Source organism: Odontesthes bonariensis, chromosome 5, assembly GCF_027942865.1.
Source record: "Odontesthes bonariensis isolate fOdoBon6 chromosome 5, fOdoBon6.hap1, whole genome shotgun sequence".
Classification (NCBI taxonomy): domain Eukaryota; kingdom Metazoa; phylum Chordata; class Actinopteri; order Atheriniformes; family Atherinopsidae; genus Odontesthes; species Odontesthes bonariensis.
In genome coordinates this window covers 19580987-19606517 of record NC_134510.1, presented here as the reverse complement: position 1 = coordinate 19606517, position 25531 = coordinate 19580987, and the positions used below count along the sequence as shown (strand labels likewise).

Genomic DNA, 25531 nt, shown 5'->3' with positions numbered 1-25531 from the left:
CAAAATAAGCCTCAAATCTTTCACTTTGATGTAACTTTGTGCTCCAACGTGAGGAGCTAACAGTAATCAGGTGCTCAGACAGGGTTTTTGCCAGGCATAATTTTGTGAGATGCTGTGGTAAGAAACTGGCCAGCATTATTGTGGGTACAGCTGTCAGAATAAATTGGGAAAGCTGTCATCATTTTTATATTTATGGGTGAACAAATTTAACTGTGAATATTTGCATTTTCTTGGATCAGACAACAATCCTAACCACCAGAGCTTTGCGATTTTACCTGGCAATATTCAGTCAGGCTGAAATCTAGCAGAAGTAGGTCCAGTAGCACATTTAATCGTAATGAAAATAACAGGGAACCAACAAGACTTGTTTATATTTTAAGTTTACTTTGCATTTGCTTGTGTTTTCCTCTATATCCAAGAACAGTACAGCTCTCATCCTGTTCAACATAGAGATTAGATGATAAAAGGAGCTAAATGTGTGAAAAGATTTCCTGCCAACAATAAAAGCCTTTCCAATAAAAGTCCTTGTGCCTTCAGAATGTGAAGTACTTTTGAGTTGAAAGAGATGCATATTTCAAAAAGCCACCTTATGAGTATTTCTGGTTTTCTTATCTTTTTGGCTGCAGGATGGAAGCAGACTATGATCACTGCCATTACTATTCTGTATCTAAGACAAAGTATGCAAAAAATTCTGCTGCACACTAGTAGTAAAATAAGTTTTCTTCTAAATTTCTTTTATGGCAATCTGTTCCAAACTGTTGCAAATCATCCAGCTGTGGCGGTCACAACGCAGCCTGATAAAGTTGGAGATTTCTCAGCAACTCCCATGATGTGATTCAATCACAGGTTTAGAAATGTTTCTAAGCTTTTTGTTATTTAAAGAAGCAGCATGGGTCCTACTGATTGACAATATATTAAGTGCAGGATGTGAAGTGGTCCACCCACAACACAAGACCATCTCACACATTAGCCTTTTCAATAAGAAAATAAAGACGGAATCTCAGCCAATCTAAGCTTTTCCAGTAAAGACTGTATTTTATTTGTGTATAATCATGTTCATTTTCTGTCTGGACTCAGACGTGTAGCATATACATTGTTACCTGCCAAATGTCTCTTGTAGGTCAGTTATAGTCGTAACTTTATGGCTTCGGTCTTTGAATAATATATTCAATTATTTGAATAGTTGTTTTAGTCTGATGTATGAGTTAAGCTCCTCCATGAGCCTCATCCTTGAGGGGTGCAACTATTCCAGAATTAGCGGATTTTCCAGTCTGGGAATAATTGCAGATAATTTCAATCTTCAGTCTTCTTTCAATTTACTTAACCTTACAGATATCTTGGTGCCATATTTGAGTGCTATTTATCATTTAGTTGAGCATGAAATAACCCTTTTTTTTTGTTTTCAGTCCCTTTCTTTTTAAGCATACCTGATACATGGTTTCTCTTGGCAGCTTTCACGGATGAGAAACCTCCAGAACCTGTAAGGTTGAACAGTAAAACAATAAATCCAGCAAGTGTGAAAGCTGTTATGGCTGCTGCAGCCACTGAACCAACAAGCTGCATCAGCTGTGGTTTGTAGGAATTTCTCTTCTCTGGCTCCCAAAGCAGGAAGTCTGACTGCACCTCATAAACTTAAATCAAACAAGCTGCTAAATCAGCAAAGTGTGAATGTAGATGGATGAACAAGTGCTCTAATTTGTTTCCTGCTGTAGATCTCATTGTTAATCAGTTGTTGCAAAAGACCCCAAGGTGTATAGAGATTATGATGATCAGGCTTTATAGATTTAACTATGAGCAGGTTCAACACTCATGTAAGTAGCAGCACCTCCATTACCTCTTGAATGAGCAATGTTGTCAAATAAATAATAACTATTAATCCATTAGGCATTTGTTAGTTACAAGAACACCAGGAAATAATGTGTTTGGATGAGCATATTCTTAACCTGGAGGAGTCCTGGGGTATTGTTGGAAGGGTGCAAAAATAAAGAAATGTTATATAAAATCATGTGGAGTAATATTAGCTTTTTTGCCTTTGTGTCTCAACTCGGCCCACAATTCTGCTGTCTGTGTCTGCTCTGCTCACTCGCACAAAACCACAGAGAGGACAGCATTAATCTCGAAGCAATTTATCAAACACTTGTTGGACGAGCAGAACACAACCTCACACAAATCTCAAACTATTTTCCCAACTCGTTGATTGTATCCATTACTCCACTGAACCTGAATGATCAGACCTAAATGAGTCTGAGTCTGTGCCCGAGTCTGAGCCATCCCTTTGCCTATTTACGAGCAGTCCTAAGTCATCAATGTTTTGATTAAATTATTTTATTCTTTCTTTATGGTAAGTGTAATTTATGTCATTTTAGGGTGCTAATTTTGTTTCATATTGTATTCTCTAAACAGGGACCTCATGGACCAACAGGAGAAATTGGCCCTCCTGGACCTTCGGGACCACCTGGTCCTCAGGGACCCAGTGGCCTCACCATTCAAGGACCCCCAGTAAGTTTGTGATTATGTTTTCATTAGTGCAATGATACATGTTGGAAATTTCCTAAAATATTTTGGATTTATTTGAATTTTTTATGTGACGATCATGGTTTATAGAGAAAACAACTGCAGTCCTATTGTTAAGATGGAGAAAAAAATGCAACTTATCAGATCTGCATCTGAAATCAAGACAATTATGGAATCAAAAGTTTTGTTTTTCCCCAAACATCACAGTAGATTATTTTGGAAAAACAGCTACTAAGCGTGTACTGTTTGCCATTCATTTCCTCCTCTCTCCAGTAAGTTCTAAAAATGTGTGCAGTTATAAATCGACATAATAACTCATCTGGCACCAGTCAGTGTTAAATGGCAAATGTTGAAATATTCCTCAAATAGACTTCCAGACATGGACTTCCTGTCCAAATGCAGAAGTCTGCTGAGGCTTGTTGTGGCCCAGCAGCTTTGTGAGATAACTCATGTTGATTATGATGTCCAGGCCTTTGGTGAAAACTCAAGTCCACTGGAGATGCAGTGACATTTTTGTTTTTCAGGGCACTTCTGGGGAGAAGGGAGAGAGAGGAGAGATTGGACCAGCCGGACCAATGGTGAGAAGATTTCCCAAAAGGTCATGGTAGTAAGATAGAGTGGTGGAGTGTTTGTGAGAAATACTGATAGGATTCCCAACTAAAGAACCCAGAGAGGCATATACTTCACAATTTTCCTGACATGTTGGGTATATATATATTTTTTCTAAATCAAAGACACCAAGTGAGATTGGGCTATAACTAGTGGCAATTTAAGAGTGATGAAGAGGGTTTTAACGGTGATCAAGCATTATCAGCAAAATTATCTAAATGAGTTCAACTTGTTAACCTGTCATCCCTGTTGGTGTGTTTGTTGGTGATGGGGAAGTTGGAGCCTTACTCCCATTGGTCCAAATCACTAACCAGTGATCATACACCCAGCTGATTGCATATTGCTCTACACTGTATACGTGTCGGGAATACAAATGAACTTTGGAGCCATCATCACTGAGGTGCCATGTGCCTGCAGACTCACAGAAAAGAGACTTCTTTGATAAAGGCATGTTTAGCTCATTCCAATTCAGGCTGTAACTCGATTACATTTATCCTCTCTGTCTGAATAATTTGTAGTGAAGTCAGTTAATTGTCTCAATCACCAGTATACTGCAACATTATCAGTTAAGAATAGTCTAAATGCTTAAAACTATAGTGCTGAGGTGTGGATGATGAATTCAGTAGTATCGCAGCGAGAGGAAAAAAACTGCTCCAGAAACAAAAAGAGTGAACGTGATACATATACCGCCATAGAAGTGTTTTTTGTTTTTTTTCTACCGCAGTACAGAAAATTCTTGCCACTCGAATAACCTTTATTAAATTTGGACCAAATTTTGAGACTGACAAACAACTTCAAGTGGGAACATGTTAAAAAAAAAAAAAAAAAAGGCTCATTATCCAGGCTATTAAAGAATCGGACCCACTCATCCTGCTCATTCTTACGAGATGCGGCTTCATTCATTCAGTGTCGTCCCGGCCGCAGCTCTTTTAAAGAGTAATTATTGAGCTCCTGCCTGATATTATATTCTTTCTTATATTGCATCTTTTGTCCTAATGGATGCAGAACCACAACATTTAAGAGAGCCGCATGAGAGTGAGAGCTGACAGGGCGATGGACAAAGAATAACAAGATTGTTTAAGTATACATATTCACACAGAAAGCAATTTAATGGAATCGCTGAGATGTGAATAATCATTACCAGCCTCTCCATTATTGGGCAGTGAACCAATAAAAGTAATACTGAATTAATTAACGGTGTTCTCCCAAGGAGCCCTGGATACCAGCAAAGACAAAATCAATGTTCTAATAACTCAGCACCAGGAGATTATATTATTAAAATGGAAGCCTAAGTCTCTCTCCTATGCTGCAATAAAGACTGCTGACACACAAATTATACACAATATGTTGTGGATTTTGTCACATTTCTTCACTGCTAGTTGAACAACAGTTGGAGCTGCTTCTCTGGGCTTTTCTGTTGTTTGAAGAACTTTTCTTTTGTGCGTATCTCCACCACCCCCAGCACAGGGTAATTCCACAAATTCTTTAACAAACAGATTAAATCTCTTATTTGTCATTGATCACTTCAGAATTACAAGACAAAAAGCAACATTCATTTCTGGGAGATTTCTGAAACTTACTTTACTGTTCCTTTATTAAAACTTAAAAATCTTCACCCAGAGGAACATATATTATTCACTATGTAAATAATATATGTTCCTAGAAGAATGGTTATATTCACATATAGTCTGTCGCAAGAACTAATTAGTCTAATAAAGTGAAAACACCTCTGTGACTGAGTGTTGGGATTACGGGCTCTTTGAGTTGTTTCACACTTTTGAGAAATAGTACATCGTGGTAGGAGCTGGACAACATACTGTGATATTAAATCTACCATTGCTTTTATTTGTTCACATCAGATAGTTTCCTCATCCCTCTCTGTCAGTTTTATGGTCTAGACATTTTAAATTTGTCATGTTTTCATGTTCCACACAAAGCAATCTCCTGTGTTTCTATGTATTTTTAATGTAATTGAAGTTACATTTTTTTAGCCAATTTTTTGTTAAATTCATGTTTTAAAGTGAAGCGTGTGAACACCGAAACATCTAAAAGCTCTTACAGCTACCATTCGTTTATTCACACCGAGTCAAAGTGAATCCTGATGCAGCACTATCTGCACTGTAGTCAGATAGTGTTGTAGAAATAGTAGCTTTTATCAGACCTTTGACGTGGAAAAAGAACACAAATATTACTTGTGTAGTGTCCTGGCCAGGAGGCTCTTTGAGAAAATCCATTCTGAATGGAGCAGTATCCTCTTTATTGCTTACAGTGTTTATTAGATGCATTAGCTGTTGAAGATTAGACATTAGGATTTAGCTCATTTTGGGAGCTGTGTTCATGTAATTTGTTCTGATAATGAGTGGATCAACTCCTCTAAGATCCATTGCCATGTTTTTATGTTCTAGCATTTTGTTTTAAAGCATTTTGTGATTATCTTGAAAGGTGCTATACACAGAGTTTTACTTTACTTTTGCTTACTATTTCAGCCAGATAAAGCTCTCTGTGTGGAACTGACAACAAAAGTTTGGATATTGATGGATAGCCAAAGAGCAAACAGGGGCCTCGTTTTTATCTTTTTTTTTCTCATGTTTCATTGCTCCCATCTGCAACTCGATGATGATGTCAAACTGGTACATCACTCTACTTTCAGAGCACATTGTAACGTGACCGGATGATCACTCATATGGTTTCCTTTAACCTTTAAGTACTACTACTTTAAAATTATTCAGGGCTGTCATTAAAACTGATTTAGTTCTTTGAGTCAAAGCTTTTTATCTTAAGGTCTACATTTTACACCTGACTGGGACAGGTTTTTATTATGATCTGGATAAACTGTCATCAGCAAAAGCAGCTTTTAAGAAAATTATTTGACACTGCTGTTGATCATCATTCACTGATGACTCTTTTGGGATTTTTATCCATTTGTATTTGCTGTTCTAGAGGTTTGAATCATTAAATCTTCTTTTGTTAAGTTTTGTGAAGATTTTTTGGGACTAGAATTGATTGATACAGGGCTAGACTGTGAGTAACTCTGTGTTTGTTTCTCCAAGACCTGGTTCATTTGTATGACAGCAGTGACAGCAGCCATGAGATGAGAACAACTAGCCTTTAAACAGAACTGAGGCAGCACAATCCAGCTCCCTTTGTCTGCATAGCCCTATTAATAAAAGTTGGCCGTACTGCCCTGCTGCACTGTTACTGAGTAATAATGTGTTCATCACAGAGAGGAATATAAATGGCTGTGTGTGGCACAGTGGGGGAATATAGTAGCTTCCAGGGCCCTTTTGTAATAAATAAGGGACCACAGAGAATATCACAACTCCAAAGCATCAGTTATCTCACTCTTCCTGTTTCTCTCTCTCACTCTGAGTTCCCTGCTGCATTAAATACAATGTAACCGTGTCATCAGCCTCTTCGTCCTAATTTCAATCTGACAGAGAAAAATGCAGCTGCAATGAATTGCTAAGAGTGTGTGGATGTTTGTGTATTCATCCTTCTAATCTTTCACTTTCATTCTGCTTTTCAGTGTGCATTTTATTTATCAGTTCATATTTTTGGTCTTGTCTGAGAGGGGAGTGTGGGTGCTTTATGTGTGTGGTTGTCTCCTTGTAGAGCTGGTGCTGATCTGAGGCTGCCTCACTGTTTTGTGCAGATGTAGAGGCTAATTTCCCAGCTACATGTGTATTTATAAGTGAGTGATAGTAACAGAAGAGATATTACCCTGGATGTTGTGGGAGAGTGCACATCAGCCAACATCTGAACGATCGTACATCGTCAATCATATGAGGCCTGTCCTCTGCGACCCCATCTTGTAATTTGTAGAACTTTTAACAGTGTTAACTGTCCTGTTTTACGAGCCTTCCACTAATACTGAAGTACAGCAATAAATCATCTCAGCACATAATCTATGACTGTGTTTTGGAACTGGCTGTGTGCACTGACCTGCACAAAGGTGGATGAGGGGGGGAAATGGGGCAGGAGAATGAACAGTAGGGTCACCTGCTGTTGTAAAGGTTGTCTGTGTGCAGAGGGTTAGAGGGTGGTTCTCTATCAATCAAATTGGTCTTCACTGCTGAACAAAACACCAAACTATTGGATGTTATTATCATGATGTGTTTATAACAAAAGATAGTCCAAGTTATACTGTATGGGATTTGGGAGATGTCAGTTTAAAAAAAAAAGACAAAATCTGGACAGTAATGTCTGTTCTTGATTTGAGTGCACTGCACCATGTGGTTCCTACTGTACACATGAAACACTTTTAAAATACAATATTTGTGTTTACCATGGCTATTTCAGCTTAGCTGTTTTTGTCTAAACAATTATTGTAATTTACAGTATTAATGTGTATTATTTTAGTAATACAGTCGTGTATTTTTGTGTTTTGTTTAGGGTGTTCCTGGAAGTCCCAGCTCACCTGGTAGAGATGGCCCTCCTGGAGCGAGGGTAAGATACAAGACTGATATCCCGTTTACAGCTGACCTTTGCAATGTCCTCTGTAATAAGCAGTATAGTATACTGTAGGAGTTGTGTAATTCATAGATTAATTTGAATTGCCCTTTTTTGATTTGAGTAAAACAGTTTGTAAAGCACAATCCAAGAAAGTTGAGTTCTATGGATGAGATACATATTCTGCTATGAACATATTCTTCTGCTGACCATATAATTACTAGTTGAAGAATATGCTCCTATTTATTAGACAAACTTAAAATGAAACTGACATACTGTATGTTGCACATACTGAGAAGCGTCTTGTATGTAATTCTTGCTTTTTTATTTTGCCATAAGAATTTCGATATAATTTTATCTAATTCTCTTAGAAAAGCTCCAAAAATCCCAATAGGCAGTGATTGGAATAAGAACAATAATCTTGGCAGTATATTCATTCTTACTGCTTCTACTCTTCCCACCAGAGTCTATGGTAAAATCTCCCATCTAGCCAAATCATCCTTAATCTCAATTATCAGTTTTCATAGTTAGCTTCAAATAGCTGTGTTGTATTAGGAGTGATAACTATACCCAGGTACCTAAACCCTTTTTCGGTCCACTTAAAGTGAACCTTTTCTTTAAGTTCCCTGGATAGTCTCCTGAGAGCATCATAGCTTTTGATTTGGCTTCATTTGTCAAATACCCTGATATTTCACCATATTCTTTTAAGTTATCTAGTAGAGCTGGTATAGACGTGGGGGGTTTATCTGGTTTTTCTATCCTTAAAGCTTATGGATGGTTTGCACCCTTGCATTTAATGTTGTGCAGGAGTTTTACTTCTCATGAAGATGCTCCTGTGATCTTCAACCTCTGTTGTTTTCAGTGAATCCTCATGTTCAGGCCTTTTTTACTACGCTGAGCACACCAGTGTTTTATTTTTTCTCCGTTTTGGCCTCTGCTAATATTCCCACTGCCTCTCCCATGGATTTGAGTTGCTGCTGCCCACGTTTATTTTCAGTTGCCTTCAAAGCTCCTTTCACTGCATGTTGTGGCATCGCAGCAACAGCTTCCAAACGCATTTGCCATGGTTATAATCAGCTCCCGACTTGCTTTAATTGATGAGGAAATAAAAAAGAAATAACCCACACCCTTCTATAAAACAGCTTTTGAGACAACTTTTCAACTACTTATGGTCCCTTGGGACTGAACATTTGACGTGTGAAAGAGCTGTAACTCCTGAACCTTTTCTCCAATTTACATACTGTCAAATTAAAAATGAGTGTGCGCTGTAAGCATGTGTTTGTTACATAAATGTACCCTCAATTAGTTTTGGTAAACAGCTAAAATATAATGTCAGTCTCCAAATATTGCCAGATCTAACTGTATTTGCAGTATTTGTCCAGCTGTGTACGATGTCTAAATATCCAGCTGTGTCTGTCTGTTTGGTTTTATGTCTCTCCATAAAACTGCACACATCTTTTCACACTTTAAAACTGAACAATGTTTTTTTTTTTTTCAAAAATTGAGACTCAGACTAGTTGAGAACCCGTTCATAAACGCTCTGTGATGCCAGCTGGCTATAGTTACTGCTGACAGTGGGATCAAATCTAACAGTGCCCAACTGAGCTGTAAATACCAACACAGAAACGCAGCCAGAGGGTAAAGTGCTGCAAAAGAGCGCTTGTCCAAATATGTAATATGATAACAGAATAGTTATGTCTTGGCCTGGTTCCTGGAGAGGTGGAAGACTGCGTGTAATCCATCTGCCCTCTATTTGCTAGCTGACAGGAGTTGAAGCGCTCATGCCCTCAGTGGTACTCAACAGTTTTTGTGCCCGTCATGTGGTTTTATTCAGCACATTTGTATGTTGACCGTAGCTTCTTCTCACTGTGCCAGATAGGTTTAGAGTTCACAAACAAACAGAGTCATTAACAAATTAACAGATTTTATTTTGTTTTATTTTAGTAGAAATTTTTCACGTCAGTCGTTTAAAAAAAAAAAAAAAAACCTGTGTGCTTTCTCTGCTCTCACTGCATTTGACAGACTTTCAAATGGATGATCAGAGGCAGTCAGACGTATGTAGCCGCAAAATCTGACATATCAATGTGTTGGCCTGAAATTTGTACTTAATATAAAATAATACTTTCTTTATGCCTAAAGGGAAATTAAATTATTGCAGTCTATTTATTGAGGAAAAATAACCAAATTAATAACAACAATATATATAATATTTAAAAATCGGGTGACAAGCTCTTTCTTAGGAAAATTTATAAGAATACTCAGGAATACTGTCTGAAATTCAAAAGCATAGGACATTTAATCATGTTGCAACAAGAGAACATCTACATACAGAGGCTGTGATACAAATGTTCAAAGATGCAGAGTTCTCTGCTTTTAGAGGGTAGAAAGACGGAAGCTTGCATTTTTGCTGATACGAGTCATGAGGCATTCCCTTCTGCCCTTCTGGGAGCAGACAGTGGTGACTTCTCCGAGTGCAGCAATAATTCTCATGCATAGGAACAATATTTGCTACATAAGCAGTTACACAGAAGTAGAAATGCAAAGGATAAGAATTTTCTATCACTCTGGGAAAGTGTAGCAGAGTATGGAGTAGTTGAAACCTTCAGAGATCACTGTGAATGCGTTGGAGTGTTTTGTTTTTGTAGCCTGGCAACAGTTAAGCTGATGATGTGACATTCAGTTTGGCAGATAACACAAATGAATTCTCATTATAGACAACTTGGAACAAAACTAAAAGCCGACAGCTCAACATGCTCTATCCGTGATCTCGAGGAGAGAGATATGTTCCTGCCGCCAAGTGTTCGTATAACACACTGTCCTGAATTCCACTGACATGTCCTCACCAGCGCTCCAAGCTCATCCGCCTTACTTACGTGATATCCATGAGGATCAAAGGGAAGAAAAGCTTTAAACTTCTTCCTCTTTGATTTCCAATTTGCTTCTGCCCTACATCCTAGACATTATTTTGAGTTTGATTTGGGGTTTGTTCCAGGTATTACTTGGGCTTTGAAAAGCTTGCTCAGCTGATCCCATATCCAAACAACTTTCCCACTGATGTGGTGACACATAGTAGCAGATGAAAAAATGATCGAAATACCATCAGAAATTATTCCAGCGACACATCATTCAAACCACTGTTGAAAAAACTCAGTAGAAAATATAAAGAAAGACACAATATGTCCAGAGCTACTGAAACAGGCTGCTAGTGCGGTACCATGCTGGAACATATATCTATATCATATCATGCCAGGACACCTGCCAGCAAGTGGATGTAGAAATGCTTTATGTGTTACATAAATACAACGACAATGACTGTGTTTGTGGGAATGGGATTTACAGCTTTTTAACTAAAAGTCCATGTCAGCTGGTGTTGTTTTTATTACAAGCTCTTTGTAAAAAAGAGCAAACCAACAAGTTACCATCAGGTGTGAGGAAAAATACAAAGTTTTACCCTTCACAGCTCAGTGAACCAAAATACATAAAAAATTTGCATTACAAGTCTGCATTTTAGCTTCTATCAATAGAGGAAGACGCCCCCTCAACACACAAACTGCAACACTGACATTTACCTAATCAACAGCTACAAATCTGTTGTGTAATTTTTATTTGTAAGTATTGCAGACCCATGGCATAAAATCCACAATACATACATAGATTGAAGAATTACACAACTTTTCTTAATTTTTTGTGCAACACAGGAAATATCTGCAATCAGTACTTTAATTATATCCGAGGTGTCCAGCAGCATGCTCAGGCTGTGTTTAATAGATTGAAAGCTGTAGGAAATTTTAATTTTTAAAAAAGTAGATTATAACTAATTAAACTGCAATTACAGGCAGGATGGAGCCTTTGAAATCTGATTTTCACACATGGGGTTTCTTTTTGAAATTTCCATTTCATTGGGATGTACACCAACAACTACTGTGTATCATCCAGTGTGTACAGTGCCGGACAGAAGAGCAGACAGCTTTATATTGATTCACAGTCAAATTGTTTCAGCATCTCTGTGGTCCTTTCGACATGCACACCGTACACAATGTTTATGAGATGCATATAAGCCAAAGACAGCCTGGCTCAGAGTGAAGAAGAACACAAGTGTGGTTAAAGGTTTGTTGCAGCAGCCAGTTACATCAGCTGAAAGAGAAACTGTCTCCTGGGTGTTCCATTTGTTCAAATCACAATAAAATGGATCCAAGAAAGCTATAAATCTTGATTTGTCCTAGGTTTTTATTCCAGAGGTTTTTTTTTCTGCTCAAGACCAGGCTGAGTCGATCCAAGTTTGCTCTAAGATCCATGTTCAAAAAGCTGTGTCATCATTTTGGCTCACACCCTTTTCATTTGGGATACACTGATGACTTGGAACTGATCCAGCATCAGGAAGGTGTCGTTCTCCTTTGAATTGCTCTTCACAGCCTTTTTCACAGGGGGTTTTAAATTAATAAGAAAGTCCACAGAGGTGACACGGAGAACCTGTTTGTGGATATTTGGGTATACAAGAGCGGGAATTGGATTGGAATAAATGCAACAACAGGTTTATGATCTGACTTTTGTCTGAAAACAAATGGCCAAAGTGTAACAGCAGTCTTGACTTCTGCTAGAGAAGGCAAGAGATTGGATTTCTTTTTTAAATCTAAAACAAAACATAAGATATGCAGTGGGAAGATTTCTTTGTCACAGCAGCAGCAGCAGCAGGATACAAGATCGCGAGTGACCAAAAGAAAGATCACACATCAAGTTATCGTAATAATATATCTGAAAATATATAGAATAACATAAAATAGATAACATATTTAGTACAGAATGACAATCTAAAAGTAAGTATAATATTCAATATGGACTATATTATAAAACAAAGTAAAGGGAATAAACTGAACATATTTCGCATTTTTAAGTCCTAGTAATGAAGATTGCACATTTTGTATTGCACAGAGAAAAATCGTGGTATATCAGCAGTGGTTGTTGAAGACCCTGATGGCTTATGGGATGACAGATCTACAGAAGTGTTCACTCCTGTACTGTGGAAACAGCAGTCTGTTGCTGAAAGAGCCAATTAAAGACCCCACTGTGTGGCGCACGGGCTGAGAGGGGTTGTCCATGATAGATGTCAGCTTGGCCAACATGCTCCTCTTAACGTATTTAGTCTTTTCCTGTCAGCATTTGATAAAGCCTGGATTATAAAAACTAGAATTGACGTATGGGATTTTTGTTCTATTTCTCTAAATCTGGGCTGATAGGATATTTCTCCATTATCGTCCAATTAGTAATAGTTCTACTGCTATTTACCTGTGAATACTTACAGTGCAAAGCAGTCTAACATAAAAAGGTTTTGCTGCACTTCTGAAGTTTCTGATGTCACATTCTGACTAATGCATATGTTGGATGGTGTGATGAGGGGTTATTGTTGTGCAGTCAACTTTAGCACGAGAATTTAACTAAGTTTTATGTCATAGCTGTTTTTCACAACCACAGGATGGAAAGTTTTCTCACTATCACACACTGTTTGTTTTTTTTCCCCCCATCTAAAACCATACATTTTTGAGTGATTAAAATTTTTTTTAACCAATGACTTGTTCCCTTGAAAAGGCTGGTAATAACAGAAATAGAATAGAATAGAAAAATACTTTATTCAAATATAATAGCCGAGTCTCTGATTAAGCTGTTTTCCTATGCTGGGTTCAGCTTCCAAATTGTGTATTAATAGCACTGGATTTGTTTAGTTTGAATGACCCATGAAAGCTGCTGCAACAACGCCATCAGGACGTTATTACATTATGTTGTTATATGCTGCATAACCAGACCGATGGCCTACAGAATTGTCAATGTGCATCAGATGAAAGCTGCCGTTGAAAGCTCCTCTATTTGTCTCTCGACTTCAGAAAACCACAACATCATTGTGAAGATATCAAGTGCTAGAGATACTTTTAAACACCTTTGGGAAACCACGGCTCAGCTATGATAAACCTTTCAGTCAGGAATGATGCACCTGTTTTTATATAAGCTGTCTGAAAGTAAAAGTAAAACCAAACAGGGGTTTGACCCCAGGGAGCAGTCGGCAGATTTCCAGTGTGTAAAGTGACGGGAGACACAGATCCATTTTCTACTCGGTTTGGTTTTTCCCAGTAGTGTGTATCGTCGTTGTTTTTTTTTAATGTGTTTCCGGACACTGACCAGAAATTCATCACACAAAACAACCAACACTTAATGAATGAGCGCCATTATATGATTTGCTGAATGAATGTGTTTCATAATCACTCTGTCAGGGTCTACCGGGTAATAATGGACCACAGGGACGACAAGGACCCCCTGGACCTGTTGTAAGTCTGTTTTCATCTCATCATTCTTTTCTCTGGAAAATCGCCCCCAGTCACCTTGCTTCTCCATTTGTCTCTTTCTCTTACTGTTTCAGGGAGCCCCAGGAGCTCCAGGAGCTTCAGGGCCGGGTGGATCAACAGGGTCTTCAGGAGAACAAGGACTTCCTGTGAGTGCTTCTTTCACTTTTTGTCTATTTTTCTTCTTTTTTTTCTTTTTTTTTTAAAGAGTTATCTGATCTCCCCTCTCATAACTGGATGTAGCTTGTTTGTTTTGAACAGATCACGATAAAAACTGTAAAATGTAGTCATAAATTGTTGTTGCTACATTCATATGGCTTTAGATTGTCCAAAAGGCAAGTCATCACACACTTATGAAATGATACATTAACAACCTAAATGTTATGGCGCAGCTTTCTTCACAAAGGATCAGCAGGTCAGATTCTATCAAGCCCCTTAAAAGAAGAAGAATTTGTATTTGCAACTCAAGCACATACAAGGATGCTGTAGAGATCATGCTTGGTTCCAAACTATGTGTAATGCTATTAGGAACAGATGATACTGCGATGTAGGTGACGGCTATTCTAGTCTCAGGTCAGCTCGGTGTCCAGCAGTAAGTTTGGCTCCGAGAGTCAAGCTATAAATCACTTATTCCCTCCCCAATTCACACACATCCACACATGTACACACACGCACACACACACACTCAAAGATGAGAGATCACATCTGCCTCATGTCTGATGAGTGCACATGCAGCTAATGTATAAACAGTGGTTTTGTCTGGTTTTTTTACCCAACTTCAGTACCTGTTCTGCACCGTGGAGTTGGCCAATTTTCCTCCTGAAAAAACAATAATAGCAGCAGCCAGTTAAATCCTGAGGAAAATTTTCAGAAATGCGCCCTGCCCAATTCTGTGATAAAGACCCACACATGTCTGAATACACTGAGAATTGTATCGAGCAGTCGGTTTTTACCTTTTTTAAGGCTCAATGACATGTAATGCTGGAAAATAGATTCCTTTTGATAATAGTATCCTTAAATGTCTGACCTGAGCACTTGATACAAACCCAAACCATTCAGTTTTAGAAATGACACAGTGCACCTCGAGATGTTGTGCTACATCTGCCAAGATCAGTATTCAAGAACCCTGTAGATTAACGTAACAGCCAAGAACAAGATTTGGTTCACTGTTTGTATCACCCACATCTTAGGAAGAACTCAGCATGGTTGTCAACAGGTGTACATATTTGAACAAGTCTGCCAGGTTGTTAAAGCTCTTGTTGATGTTGTGTGTGTGTGTGTGTGTGTGTGTGTGTGTGTGTGTGTGTGTGTGTGTGTGTGTGTGTGTGTGTGTGTGTTTGGGGGTTTGGGTTGTCTGACCTGGACCTGACACTCTCTCTGAAATGTGGCTTCCAGTTACTCACCCAAGGTTTTTTTTAAAAATTTGTTTAATCTCTATTTCTTTTTTTCTTGTTTACTTGATTACAAGTACGCTTATTATGTTTGCCAGTTATGAAAAAAGAGAAGGGGGGCAAAAAAGTTGTCTTGGATTGAATATACTCTGCATGTGGCTTGGCATAATGGGAAGAGAGATTTGATTGAATAATAAATCAAATCAGACTTTTAGTAGAGATAGTCATGTCCCTTCAATCCACTTTAGCTCCCTCATTTGACTTGGTTTTTCCATGTCTCTCTGACAAGATAGCAGACATTTATCTGCCCAGGAAGACTTGTGGGATTCAGGCACATATGTGGAAGAGGTCCAGGACCAGACTTTTATTGTTGAGGCCCGCACTTCAATTCAGCGGCTGTGTCAGTTGTTGGCATGGACCTTCTGTCATCAGCAGTATAATATGCATATCATATCCCAGGCCTTACACACAAATGTATCCCTCTCTGCCCATCAACCCACCTTCGTATACAAACACAGCCAGTCAGTCGGTGGCCAAGGGCATGTTTCCCCAAGATAAACAAACCGTTATTCAAAAGCTGTTACAGCTTTTGAATAAAGTTGTTACAGCTGATATTTATCATATCAGCACATGGTTCTGTGGCCAGGAAATATTTGCCTTTTATATGTCTCTGGGTTACACTGCGTTACACTCTAATATGCACAGGCTTGGCAGGTTTGTGTGTACGCATATGTGTGTATATATTGTGAGCATCCCCTTGGTTTATAGTGTTTGCAATAGCAAAAAGCAAGTTCATCCAAAGCACATATCACTGTCACTCTCTGTCCGTTTGCTAACATAGGGCTTTGTTTGGGTGCATATTCTGTACACGAAGTATCTGGATGCACTTTGTAAAAAATGTTATTGTTTTTAATAATTCTGGAAGACAAGAGAAGACATGAGATGACATGACATGTAGATGGAGAGATGGCGAGTAATGTGCTGGAGAGTTAAGAGAGAAGCTAATAGCATGGCTGCTTCCGAGGGACATACACTTGTCGACTGTTTATTCTTCTCTTGTGCTTTTATGTTCCAGGGTCCTGCTGGTACCAAAGGCGATAAGGGAGAAAGAGTAAGTTTTTTCCCGTGCACATTTGAGCCGCTGTTGCAGCAAATCGAGTTTTATTGCTCCATTCTGTGGTGGAAATTCTGTTATTTTGCTCAAGTAAAACTCAGTTACTCACTTATGCTTCACACCCTTGTTTTGAAGAAATCCCATTACTCTCCAGAACACAGTCATGGTTTCCCATTCGCCTTTTGTGCAAACATATACTTTATTTCTCCTGCACTCCCTCAACCTCGTTTAGAGCAAACCAAATCAAATCAGTGTTAATAGTTTACATTTGCAGCAGGCAGACTCTGTGTTTTTGCTGACACAGTCACTCACTGCCGAGGGCTTGAGAGACATGCCACTTGCCAACTTGAATCAAACCTGTAATTCCTGTTCCTGCTTCATTTAATCAACTACTGGGGACACTTATACCCTGCTCCGGTTCATTTTACTTCCAACACTCAACATGATAGTCTCTGAAAAAGTACATGACAGGATTTTCTCCTCACTGAGGTGGCCCAGTTGTGAGTAAACCTAGTCAGACACTGATCATTATTTTTTTAGTGTTTAGCCCTGAGTCTCACTTCGCACTGTTTTATACAAGTCAACAAAGTTAAGCCCAACTATAAAGTGTATTTTGAATTTTGACTCTACATGGCCTTGCTTAAATTTCTTCAAATTTGTGGCCAACATAAATGAAAAAGCATCGGTGTTGAAATAAAGGAGTGTTTATTAAACACCCACCTACCAATTTGTCAACCACAGGTTTGTAAGTGACTGGTCTGTCTGCTATAAAATTCTGAGCACTCTCTTCATTGTTCAGGGTGATGTGCAGTCCCAAGCTGCAGTGAGAGCTATTGCACGGCAAGTGTGTGAACAGCTCATCCAGAGTGAGTAATCAGGGATTTTTAACCATGCATGTGAGCCTGTATAAGTAAAAAATTTAGAAAGTAAAACATTTGCTCCTTTGCAGAAAATGTCTGAGCAGAGCTACACTGCCTTAACTTTGTTAATATCTTTTATCTTTAAAACATCAAACAGAATTACGTTTTGAAAAACTGAAAATACTTTAAAGTATTTCTTTCCTCTTCTTGCAGGTCATTTGTCCCGGTATAACTCCATCTTGAACCAGATCCCCTTACAATCATCAGTATCACTCCGAACAGTACCCGGACCACCCGGAGAGCCGGGTAGGAGAGGCCTCCCTGGTCCTCAGGGAGAGCAAGGCCCTTCTGGTAGGCCAGGATTCCCCGGTGCCAATGGCCAGAGTGGCCGACCGGGTGACAGAGGTGAGACGAGACGAAGTATTGATTGTGCTCATGAGTGTCCATTGGATGGAAAAAGCCTGTCACGATAATTATCTACTTATCATATGTATTTTTTCTGACTGCGGTAGTGTTTATTTAGTCTCAACATAGATATATTTTTACATAAGCATGTCATCAATATTCGACAACATGCCAAAGTAAAAAACATGGTTTTTACTTGAGCACGGTGGCTAAACCAAAGGAACAGAAAAAACACATTTTGCTGTTATTTCTGGTCGCGCTGCTTCTGTCTGAGTTTCACAATGGGCTGGGCTCCTGCAGTCTACACTACATCAAACATTCCAGTCTGTAAAATGATGCACTTTTATGTTAACAAACATTATAATGGGACAGAAAAGAGACAACACAATTAATCCAGAAATTGTCCATTGTTTGAGTTGACGTGTTGGCCTTCCTGCTGTATTTTGCGGTCTGGCCGGCTCCCATACTCGTCACATAAACCCACAGTGCAGGCCAGAGGACAGTAACTTCAATATCCATGAGGTCATTCCTCTTCCACAAGGCCTAGAGGACAAACAGCCTTTATGAGGCTCCTTCTTCATCACTGAAACACGCAACTCACACTGAAGGACTTTGTACCGCATGAGCCCCTACACACACTCACAAAGGGCAAGGAGAGCTGAGAGCAGCTGAAAGTCAGTCAGAATTGTTCAGTGTTGATGAATTTTTCTCAGCAGTTCAAACCTTTGATTCTCCCAAGTGGGATTTATGATCTGTAGCCACTGGTCCACCACACACATACACACTGCATTAATGTTTTATAGGCTGAACTGAAACCAGAGTCAGACAAATATTATGCGTTTGGCTAAAAGATGTCAACGCAAGGATACCAGAAACAGGAATAAAGGCTGCAGCCTCACTGTACACAGTTAAGACTGTCATAAAGGCAGCTGTACAGAAAATGTGCACATCGGAGTTTAATGTGTTTCTCTAATATTAGTTAGTATGAATGATATTCCATGAGGTCATTCAAACAGCTGCCTTAATGAACAGAAGCAGAGAGCAGACTCTGAGGTTATCATACATTTTATCAGCCTCACCATTCAGGCATCCATTCATTCAGAACACGTACAACAATAAATTACAATGTAATGCTGATATAAAGATCAGCAATCGAATGGAAAACGTTTTATGAAGGCAAACGTACCAATACATGCAAAAGTAAAGACCTGCAAACTAAGTGTTTAAGACCGAGTTAGATTCTGACTGACATTATTCATGAAAGATAAACATTGATGCTTCAGTTTTGACTACTTGAAATTGCTTAAATCATTTAGAAAGGATCACGAGATGAAAATGAGGATTTTGGGGTCATAAAATAATTGATTGGTCAGGAGAAAACTACACTTCTGTATTGATATTTTGGGACTTTTTGAGCTTTTGTGTCAGTTCAGAAAGTGTAACTTCCACACATTTATGTGAAACCCTCTGAAAAGTTGTCAAAATTGGAAAAGGCTTTAAATCAGCAATATTTCGTGATTTTTATTTTATTTTTTTTTTTTTTTTACAAGCTTATTAAATGTTTTTTTTGGCTGTCAAATATACGTTGTGGTGAAAATAAACAATACTTCTCTGAGATGAGGAGTGGATTAGAAGTGCAACACAAAATACTTCCCAAGTCTTGCATCACTTCTGTACTCGAGCCACTTCTTAACACTACGAAGCCTTAATAAAACCCTCACGCAGCTGTGTGGGCACCAAAAAAGGCAAAAATGAGAAGAGCTTTTCACCTAATGTGAGTCTCTTTAAACTTTGTTTCCAGGTCCATCAGGAGAAAAAGGGGAACGGGGGAGTCCAGGGATTGGAAGTCAGGGACCTCGAGGACCACCTGGTCCTCCTGGTAAGATGCAGCACAGTTCTGAGGGGGCAGATTTCACTGTCTGCATTTTCTGGTTTCTATTTGAGCCCCAAGGCTCAAATATCATTTTAAGATCTTCAGCACACCTACAATTTGTGATAAGTTTGTCATTATGCTGCTTATAAACAAAACCTCAAGTGTTTCAAATATTGAAACAATTAACCGAAAGAGCACAGATTGAACAGATTGCACAGATTTTCCCTCTATTGAATATCTGTCTGAGAAATGCAAGCAGACATTTTGGGCCATGAATATGATTCTCTGTATTGATTTTCCTGAGTGCTGTGTGGAATTTGAGGTTTGTGTTATGAAAAAATGTCAGTGTTGGGATTTCTGTATGCTTCGATCAATACTCATAGAACGAGCTGGCAGAACTCCCCTGAAACTTTTCTATGATCAGATAACGGCAAAGAGTCGATATTTGAAAAGGAAGTATTTATTAATTGTGCTTTTCTTGAATATCTGCGGGATGATAATTCTGGCGCTTGGAAAAAGAAGCTCCCATCAAAATATTGATTTAATTTTTTCGCTGACTGCTCAACTGAGTCCCAGTGGAGCAGATTCTCTTGTCAAAACATAAAACGGAAGCCTCTGGCTAAATTTTCCGCTAAGAACTGTTATTCCTGCTGCATGCCCTCAGGACATTTACTATCAGCTCCCTAATGCAGAGATGACAAGCAAACGTTTGCAGCCTCCTAATACTTTATGTCATGTTCTTCCAGCCAGAGAGAAGAGGATTTAAAAGAGATTGAAGGGATGATAGTACGGTGACAGAATGTAGCCTGGATGGTGTATTTTCAGCCTATAGTCCTCACTTTAAAAAAAAAAAAATGTATCTTTGCTCACCAGGTGTCACACAGCTGGAGTAGTTCAACCTTATGTCAAATGACTTTGTGTACTAACCCGCCTTTTAACACAAACTTTTTCCTCCGTCATCAGGCCTGCCAGGTGAAGGAAGGACAGGCAGCCAGGGCCCACCTGGTCGTCCTGGTAACACAGGAACAGCAGGCAGGCCTGGAAATCCTGGAGCCGCAGGACCAGCCGGCTCCCCAGGATACTGTGACCAAAACTCGTGTTTGGGATACAACGTTGGAGGTAAATATCATTCAGCTGTTATATAAAAATTGGTAATGCTTCATATCAACACCTATATTCAGCATTTATAAGCAGACCACATACATAATGTTTTAACACACTAAACAGAGGTCACCGTAGTGACGGTTTAATGTATAAATATTAAGGCATCTCTTCTTTAGGAGTTATACTTGAGTAAACATTTCAATCAGCTCACATATCTGCTTATGACCATGTTAGAATGTGTTATAAACGGTTATAATAGCGTCAATTGGGTGGAAAATATCAAGAAAATAGATGATTGAATCAAGTGAGAAGACAAAAAAAGGAGAACTGATTCTTTTTTTACACGACAGAAATGAGCCGAAAAAAAAATAAAAGTTTCCAATGATCATATTTATCTAAGATTTTAGACAGAGCTAACGTTTGGAACCAGTGCTGCAGAGAAATGAACACAGCAGCACATGCACACAGTGTGCACAGCAGGTCAGCATCTAGTAACTGATGCCAAAATAATATTTTCATGGCGAAAACACGAAATATGCAGACCTTACCAAAGCATTCGCTGTGGTTTACGTGGCCCTATTTGTCCTGATTTGTCCTTTTTGTTTCTGAACAAGAATCTTTTAAATTCAGTCTTTTTTTTCTCCATTCTAGTAGACTCTAAACATTTGACTACACAAGAATTAGGATGGAATTATATGGTTTTCTAGATGCACATATTCAACATTAAGTGTCATATCAGTCATTTTCTTAACTCTTTTAAACGAAAGAGTCTAAAGTTATTTTCACAGCAACGCCAGGCTCTCAAATAGTTATTGTTCTTGTAAAGCTCTCAGAGAGTTGGAGAGTGATGTGACTTTTATTGTCGTTCCACGGGGAAGTTTATGCATTCATGCCCACTCTGATGGATTAAAGAGGTGGCGGGCCACAGCCATTTGTCTGTATTGAGATCTAATAAAATATGCTGTTACACACACATTGATGATCTTTTGAATATTTATACTAATGAGAATCTTGAAGGGGTCTGCAGAGTTCATCGTCTTGGGTCACGTCAGCTCGGTACACATTTAGCGGCTTCTGACAAATTGCCCTGCTGACACATCGTCTGCTAAAAGTAGCCGATGGATGAGACATTACTTCACCCATCAAACCAGATTTACCAGTGGATTCAACTCTAAATGTTTCTCTTTTTTTTTTTTTTTTTAATTTTTTGTATTACAAGACTTGAGAATCCTGTCTGTTTTTCCCAGCCATGGAAGCATGAAATGCAGCCTTTCAGACCACATCAAAGTACAGGATTTTGATTGATTTATTTCATTTTCACAGCAGCTACATTTTTACCTTAAACTTTGCTATTTTCTTCATTCTTATGATTCAGTTTGGTAGTATTTTCTCGTCCAGCTCAAAGCCAGAGTAGCTGTTAGTTACTGTATTTTAGTAGAATCATTGTTTCTGTGTGAGGTAAAGGAAGTTCATCTGGAGCAAGCCCAAGTATTGGGCTTTTTGTTATTTCTTTGAACCATTCTGTCTTGGGCAGACTGAATGTATAACAAACATCTTTAAAAGGAAAAAAAACAAACATTTAAAGGTCTTCTGAATTTATTTAAGTGAAATAATTACAGAAACAGAAGAAGCGTAAATACACCCACATAGAAAACTGATACACCCACATAATCTTCCTGTCAGTAAAAACACTGACTTGAGTTGCAAAGGTTTCTTGACTTCCTGTGTCTGATCATGATTGACAGCACTCAATACACTGACCAACACGGTACAATCGGAAAGTCCAAGGAGCTCAGTGTAGATCTATACATCAGGGATGTCTCTTGGAGCGATTTCTAAATAACTACAAGAAATTGGCTTTAGATGGTTGGGAGCAGCCCATAAACCATCAAGGCAGAGAACTGCCTTGAGCTTCCTGAGGCTGTTAAACTGCCAGTCAAACTGGTAGATTGCACGAAATGGATGGAATAATGAAATTAAATTGCCCCAGAATTATTCGGGATAACCACAGAACTCCGAGATAACAGAGTGTTCCTGCAGGACAGTGACCCCCAACCACATGTCAGACTGGAAAGGTTTTGGGAAGTCCTACAACTTTTTTTTTTTTTTTTTCTGTTTAAGATATTGTATAATTGTTTTGACCCTAAGAGAAAGAATAAAGTCCATCTTGAGTTGGACCAAGATATGAAAGGATTTCTCACATCAAGTAGTTTCACGTTTATCAAAGCTTTTAAAAAAACAAAAAAAAACATGTTTAGGTGTATTATAGAATTACATTCAGGTAAATAAATTAAGAGTATATATATATATATATATATATATATATATATATATATATATATATATATATATAAATATATACTCTTAATTTATTTACCTGAATGTAATTCTATAATACACCTAAACATGTTTTTTTTCTATAATACACCTAAACATGTTTTTTTTATATATATATATATATATAAATATATACTCTTAATTTATTTACCTGAATGTAATTCTATAATACACCTAAACATGTTTTTTTTTGTTTTTTATATATATATATATATATATATATATGATGACAAGTTACACTGACTAATGCCCTCCTTTTTTCTGAATACACACTTGAATATACATCGTCACATGAACGAATAACCGCTGAGAGTATTTAACACGGCGTGTTAAATGTCTCCTCAGTATGTAATTGCAACAAATGTGTCCTTTCACTCAGTGTCCCAGCGCATGTTGTCCTTATGCTGTTTTCTGTGTTAGAAATCTTTATTTAACTTTCTTGTAAACAGAAAGGAAAAATAGAGATCTGACACATTTTACATTCCTCCAAACATTTAATATTAATGTCTTTATATTTCACAGACTGTACGACTCTAGTTTTCTTCTTAAAAGAATAAATCAAATTCTGTCTCTTTTATTTGCATCTCTCAGCAGTGGATGTTCTGTCAAGGTTGTTTTGATGTTTAAAAAAATCTTTGGTGTCACTGGGTTTTCATCTTGATATGAGGTAACATCTTCTCTTTAACTTTTTCTCTCCTCCCTTTGTTCCCCTTCTTTCATCTTCTCCTTCTTCTAATCTGAAGTTCAACGGGACTATGGAAATGATTACTGAGGAGCACTTTCGAACCATCTTCCTCTCCTCCATCCCCTGAGCTCGCCCTCCTCCATGCCCTGGAAAAGAAATTTAAAAATCCCATCCAGTCATTCCCTCAAGGCAGCCGTATTTTACCAGGATGGATAAGCACTACTGAAACTCTTTAACCTTTAAAACTTGCCGCAGGGGCTTTTGGTTCCTTGAAGTTTAAAAATGAATCTTTAAACATACTTCATTTTTGTTGCAAATCTTTTTTTTTTTTCCACCTTTTCTGAAGGTGCTGCAATTTAAAAGCAAGGTAGGCTACCCTAATATAGTCTTTTAACACAACTTTGTGCCCTCATTTGTGTCAAGGGCCAATTTTTAAAAACGTCATCCAACGTCTGTCTAATTCCATGTGACTCCTGAATGATAAGAGGTTAAACACTTATCTACTCTCAGATGAATTCCTTGATTCAAACAGGTTTCTTAAACTAGTTGTTATCACTCAAAGAAAAAAAAAATGGATTGGCTTAAAAAAGAGAAAAGAAAAGAAAAACCCCTTAATGCTGCTGTGACTATTGCCACCACTGATCACATTTCCATTTGGCAACAATTAATCATGTACACTGTTTTACTGCAGCAGCTTTCTCTTCCCCTGCTTCAAGTTCAAATCTCATTAAAGCTAATCACATCTTTCAAAGCCAGATCACTCAGCGAAACGATGATGAATTGCTTTGATGCTGATTTGCTGTTTTTTCTTCTTTTTATTATTTTCTTTTTTTTACTGAAAGCTTCAGCTACCTGTGCATCTCATTCTCTGAAAAAAAATTTTTTGAAGTAATTTTTCCCCAAAAGTAATGGGATTTAAAAAATATCCATATATATTCTTGCTGAAACCACTTTGATTGACCCTTCTTGTCCCAAATCTGGCTGTGCAGTCTCAGAACTTATTTCATCATCAGTGAAATGAGACTTGTTAAATGCTGAAATTCATTGAAACCTGCTGCAAAACAGGATCTCAGTCGGCATGCCTCACATTTCTGCTGTGCCTCTGTCCAAATTCCCCTCCAGCTTTTTATAACACACTACCTACGTGTTGCTTTTAAGTGGTGGTGGTATCTATCATGCCTGTTGTCCCAAAACTGGCCTTAATCTCATTCCAATCCAGAAGCACAAATTCCAACTGACCCTAAATATTCCCACTGCTTCAGTCCAACCCCTGCCTCACGGCGGCTACCAGCCCTACAATCCTCCATACAGACAGCCGCACAACCCTGCTGCAGTGGCTTACAACACCAACCAAGGAGAAGAGGAGGAGGAAGAGGAAGAGGAGGAAGAAGAGCAGGATCCTTATAATCGTGGTTACCCCTCGCAATACTATCCACAACAGCCCTCTCAGTTGGCTCACAGTCGCCATGGTTACCACCCAAGCCACTCTGAAGATGTGGAGCTGAGGTCACCAGGTGTCGCCAGGAGGTATCATGGATGAGAATGAGGAAGGATTTAGGAGCAAGGATGGACTCACCTTAAGTGCTTGAGCCCTACAAGCCACAAAACACACACACACACACGCACACGCGCATGCAACAAATCTGACACAGACATGCACATATATATCACCACCCATCTGAAACTGGTGAGAAGCCCCCCTCCCTGCGTCTCCAGTGGGTTTCCCTACCAGAAGAAAAACTATGTAAATAGCTCTGTATGATATCTTTGTAAAAGGATGGTCCGAAAAGTGCCTGATCTATGTTATCCCTGTCCAGTTGTTAATGTAACGATAATACCCGTTCCTTCCAATCTTAAGTTA

The 25531-nt window shown here is 38.5% G+C and overlaps 1 protein-coding gene across 3 annotated transcripts in view; it reads left to right on the top strand.

The window, feature by feature from the left end:
* col14a1a (collagen, type XIV, alpha 1a) overlaps positions 1 to 24897 on the top strand; it is a 138518-nt gene extending 113621 nt beyond the window's left edge. For 2 of the 3 annotated variants that reach the window (XM_075465157.1, XM_075465156.1), the window contains exons 44-54: positions 2404 to 2499; positions 3039 to 3092; positions 7516 to 7569; positions 13833 to 13886; positions 13979 to 14050; positions 16368 to 16403; positions 17206 to 17272; positions 17480 to 17671; positions 19473 to 19550; positions 20508 to 20663; positions 23729 to 24897. In XM_075465157.1, the coding sequence (XP_075321272.1) occupies positions 2404 to 2499; positions 3039 to 3092; positions 7516 to 7569; positions 13833 to 13886; positions 13979 to 14050; positions 16368 to 16403; positions 17206 to 17272; positions 17480 to 17671; positions 19473 to 19550; positions 20508 to 20663; positions 23729 to 23757 (888 nt within the window). In that variant the 3' untranslated portion in view covers positions 23758 to 24897. The remainder of the gene's footprint in view (positions 1 to 2403; positions 2500 to 3038; positions 3093 to 7515; positions 7570 to 13832; positions 13887 to 13978; positions 14051 to 16367; positions 16404 to 17205; positions 17273 to 17479; positions 17672 to 19472; positions 19551 to 20507; positions 20664 to 23728) is intronic. The other variant, XM_075465158.1, reaches the window with a different exon arrangement.
* Positions 24898 to 25531: the final 634 nt, after the last annotated feature.